The 5,028-nt window shown below is 35.4% G+C and overlaps 1 protein-coding gene across 1 annotated transcript in view; it reads left to right on the plus strand.

Moving 5' to 3' along the window:
* RSBN1L (round spermatid basic protein 1 like) overlaps nucleotides 1-5,028 on the plus strand; it is an 84,618-nt gene that overhangs the window by 77,356 nt on the left and 2,234 nt on the right. Inside the window, exons 5-7 of the mRNA XM_072653175.1 lie at nucleotides 902-1,044; nucleotides 3,608-3,775; nucleotides 4,834-4,942. Coding sequence (XP_072509276.1) covers nucleotides 902-1,044; nucleotides 3,608-3,775; nucleotides 4,834-4,942 — 420 coding nt within the window. The remainder of the gene's footprint in view (nucleotides 1-901; nucleotides 1,045-3,607; nucleotides 3,776-4,833; nucleotides 4,943-5,028) is intronic.

The raw sequence follows: 5,028 nt of genomic DNA on the forward strand, positions 1-5,028 counted from the left end.
CCCGAATTCCATTCTATTCCCTCTTCCCTCTTGCCAAAGTGACCTTTCTGACATTTATGTCTGACCATGTCACTTCCCTGCTCACAAAGCTCCAGTGGCTCCCTGTTGGTCAAATATAAACTTTTCTCACATTTAAAGTGCTTTACAAACTGGTCTCAGTCTACTTTTCCACACATTTTTCTTCTTCATGCTCTCTCTGGTTCAGCTAGATTGGACTCCATGTTGTTCCATATCCCACGTCTGTGCCTTTGCACTGGCTGTCCCCCAGTGCCTGAAATGTAATCTTTCCTCAACTCTTTTTCTTTAGAAATCCTTAAAAGCTCAGGACTGACACCACCAGAGAAGTTTTTTTCCTCATCCTGTGTCTCCCCTCTTCTGATAATATTACTTCCTCCCCCTCACATTTGCATTGTATTTATTTCCTTGTATTTATCTTGCATGCATTTTGTATCTAGTTAGGTGTGAATATGCTGTTCACCCAGATAGCATGTCAGCTCCTTAAGGGCAGGAAATGTTTTGTTTTTGTCTTTATATCTCCCAATGCTTTGCAGAATTTCTAGGGGAGAAATACATATAGTAAGTCTTATAATAAATACTTGTGGACTGGTTGTTTGAAAATTAAATAACTACAAAAGGTAGGAAAATTATTATCTATTTGACAGATTTTTAAAACCATTTTTAGGGCATATCCAGGAACATGAATGTATATGTACGTGTGTGTATGTGTATAAATATATCTCTCTATATGTCCATACATAAAAAAATGGAGCTGCCACCAAATGTATACTATCCCTCTCTTTCTATCTGTTTGCATGGTATGCATTTTATGACTGTCCTATAATTTAGAGTGTGTTTGAAAATGTACTTTGAAATCAGTTTTAATATAAATATTTCTCTCTAGTGTACACTGCCATGGGGAACACTATCTAGTCTAAAATTAGAGAGTCGGAAAGATAGTGATGATGGTCCTATCATGTGGGTACGTCCAGGAGAACAAATGATCCCTGTGGCTGACATGCCAAAGTCACCTTTCAAAAGGAAAAGGTATGTTGAATCCTGGTTTTGTTGTCCGCATAGTGTTTCCATGCTACATAAGTTATATTTAGGAATCTATGCTAATAATAAAAATGTACCAATTTAATTTTTAAATTAAATTTGTAAAAAGACCAAGAAGATACCCTCAACTTTAAAAGATAATGTGAAAAGTGTCAATGTGGTATATATGTGGAAAACATAGTAGATTTGATATCAACTTCTGGGTTCAAATTTTGACTGTTATGTGCCATGTCACTTAATCACTCTTGGCCTTAGTTTTTTCACTTGAAAAGTGAAGCAGTTAGACTAGATAACTCTTTAAGTTCCCTTCCAGTTCTAAGCCTTTGAGCTGAGAACATAACTTAGAGTCCTAACTTATGAATGGGTCATTGGTTCTTAGAACCTTGAAAACATTTTTCCATAAAAATGATAATATAAACCAGTTCCCAGATGTATCTAATAAATCTGACATATAATAAATTAGTACCCTATAAATGAATTAGTGCTCTATAAATATTACTAATTGTATGATATTATTTCATCTGTATTCCACATTAGAGTTGAGAGGCATCATAATATAATGGACAGAAAGCTGGCTTCAGAATTAGGAAGATGTGCATTTAAGTTCTGCCTTGTATTCTGTGACTGGGAAAAATTGCTTACCCTCTCAGAGCCTTAGGCAACTCTCCAAGTTTATATAAGTTATAGATTAGGTACTGATCCACATTGGTAAAAATGAATTCCTTATTCCTCATGAGTGCCTTCCACTGATAGAATCACAGGTCTATCAAATAAAATTTAAAAATAGATTTTACTAAAGGCAGCATGGCCTAGGTTAGAGAAGGGCTAGCATTGGAATCAGGAAGCCCTGGTTCACTTCCTACATCTGTCACACATTAGTTGTGTGGTGATAGGTAAGTTACATACTAATTTCTCAGTGCTTCAATAACTGTCTTAAGACTGCTAGTTAGCTGAATTGCATCTTATACCAGGTGTTGCAGATTTAGATCAAAAACAATACATTAAATAGATTTTTGTGGGTTACTCTGGAATCAAGCAACTATTTGCCTAACATTGTTTCTATGGGAAAATATGTTTTTTGGAACATTTACATATCTAGCTAACTGACTGCATGTAACACCATACCCTGACAACCTCTTGGTTCCTGGGAAAGCATCTTCTAGTGACTGCCAGCATGGCAACTTAGGATATAATTTATTCTTTGGAGGGAAATGTAAAGGTAGTACTGCCTGTCAGAGACCAGCTATTTTTAGATGGGATGTTGTAAATTCAGCATTCTAAAGTCAGAGAGCTGCCTGTATTGTGTTTAATCTTAAGATATTGGGAGAAAACAAAGTAGTTTTTGAAATTTGCAGTTTGGCTAATGTAAGGACATTACTTTATTCATTTCTGTAAGGCCATAGGGTAATAGATTTAGAGTTGGAAGCCATCTCAGAGATCATGTAGTCTCCAAACTTCTCATTTTACAGAGATGTATGGTAGAATGTTTTTTAACCTTAGGACTTCTGTGGTAGTTGTTACAGTAGGTTTCTGCTTGTCTAAAATCCCCTATTTAAGGGCACATAACATTTTTTTAGAATAATATCGTCTACTGAGCCATCACATAGTTCCTTGAAACGTACTGACACTTTCTCTATTTTGTCAGCATCGATTTGGATCAGGCTAATGAAATCTATTTAGAAAGTTGATTGTGCTGTGGCTATAGATAATGTCATTGGTGGTCTTCCCCCCCCTTTCCCCTAAAACCACGCACTACTACACAACACTGTTCATTAATAGACAACTAGTAAGTTGTGTTTTGTCATTGTATTATATCCAAATAAACCTATTTATAAGACATGCAGCTATAATAACAGTGGAAGGTAATGGGATCATATTATGTCACATCTTGGTAAGTTAGTCCAATTTGATTAGAAAATATAAAACTGTTTTTTCAGCTGTCTAGGAAATGAGTTCCATTGGAATAAAATATCACATATTCATTGATAGCTCACTCTACCAACATCAGAAAGTAAGTCAAAACATACCTTTCTATTTATTAGTACCATCAAGTTTATTACTCATGAAAAACATTCTTTCTTATGAAGGTGGTTTTTGCCCTTGCTTACTCCATGAGATGAATGATCAAAGATTCACTTTAGCATCTGGCATATGAGATATTGGGGGATTGGTCTCATATGTGGTGAGGTAAATATACCCAACCTGGAAAACTTGCAAACTATAGAGACATTCAGGTAACAGTATTTTTCTATAGTTTTTCTAGGTTTACATATTTTACAGTCCTTTGTTACCTCAGAAGAGAGGAATTTAGAGAGGGATTTAAAAAATTGTGGAGAGGGGCAACAAGGCAGTGAGGAAAGGTTTGAGAAGAAGTGATTTGTAAAAATTTCAGGTTTGCATTTTGTAAATGATTATTAGTCATCTCTGTGTTGTTGTTAAGACCCTTCTTAGTAGGCTTTAAATGTGTGTTCATTTGAACCCTCTTATAAAATGAAAGAACTCACTAAGCACTTGTGTGCGTGTTGTGTTTTGTTGGTTTAAAAAAAACCAGAACTACCAATGAAATAAAAAACCTGCAGTACCTACCTCGAACTAGTGAGCCCCGTGAAATGCTTTTTGAAGACAGGACACGAGCCCATGCAGATCACATAGGACAAGGCTTTGAGCGACAGACTACAGCTGCTGTTGGAGTGCTGAAGGCTGTGCACTGTGGGGAGTGGTAAGTAACTGATTTCGTTTTATTGGAAAGTCTTTTCACAAACAGTTGTTTCAGAAAGATTAGCTATCATTTATTTTTCCCAGCAGAATTTTTTGTTATAAACATTATGATTATCTTTTGATAATTGCAAAAAAAAAAAAAAAAGAGGTTGTATTTTCTTTCCTATTTGTCTATCTTAACACCTATGCAGATAGATAAAGTAGTACCTTTCCCTTGTCTTTGTGGACATTTCTGATTTTTGTGGGATGAGGGAAGCCATGAAGACTATTCTACTCATTCATTTTAATGCCTCTGAAGCTGTTTTGTCTGAATTTCTTACCTGCTGTGATAAAGTTAGCTGTTTGGTAGGAGATAACTAGATAACTATTCCAAAAGGCTCTTTTTGGAGACTTTCAGATAGCAAGATGTCTGACAGTATAAAAAGAAATGTATATTCCCAGGTATGAGTTCTATTTTACTGCAGTAATTATGCCAGTATGCTTCCCCCATAAATACCTCCCTTTCCCTTAGTTGTGAGATTTTTGTTTTACTTTGATCTATTAGTCTGTTTCTTGGATCCTTTCTTATTTCTTGCTGTTCAAAGATATGGTAGGGTTACTGACTTTATTTCTTTATTTCTTCAGTGATCTTATTTTTCCTTGAGAAGCAGGAGAAGCATAATTTTTGGCAGGATATCACATAAATATGTAAAAAGAATTTTTACTTCATAATAATTTAGCCTAAGGATTCTTAACCTTTGTTAAGACACACACACATGATTCCTGACTCTTCTGAATTCCATGATCTCTGGATGTGTTAGTTTTATTTTTAACTGGTTAGTAGTAGTTGTAAGACTGATTAAGTTGAAATGGACCATTGGACCCCCCTTTTTTAATTCTTAGAAAGAAATCACTTAAGAGGCATCCTGTAATAACGTACATGCTTCTTAGAGGATATTTTCTTTTGGCCCTAATTTGCTTTTATTTTGGTTAAAAGCTCTGAATTAGTTGGGAAGAAGGAGGGATGAGGAGTGAGGAGAAATGATGGTGGGAGTTCTTCACTCTAATTTTCTTTTCTAGGCCTGATCAGCCTCGTATTACCAAAGATGTAATTTGTTTTCATGCTGAAGATTTCTTAGAGGTAGTTCAACGAATGCAGTTAGATTTGCATGAACCTCCACTATCTCAGGTGTGTTATATATCATTCTACTCTTCTCAGCCTAGTTTTTTCATGGAACAGATTTCTTACTTTGTTCCCTTTTTCCTTTTCTCTAG

Source organism: Notamacropus eugenii, chromosome 3, assembly GCF_028372415.1.
Source record: "Notamacropus eugenii isolate mMacEug1 chromosome 3, mMacEug1.pri_v2, whole genome shotgun sequence".
NCBI classification, from domain to species: domain Eukaryota; kingdom Metazoa; phylum Chordata; class Mammalia; order Diprotodontia; family Macropodidae; genus Notamacropus; species Notamacropus eugenii.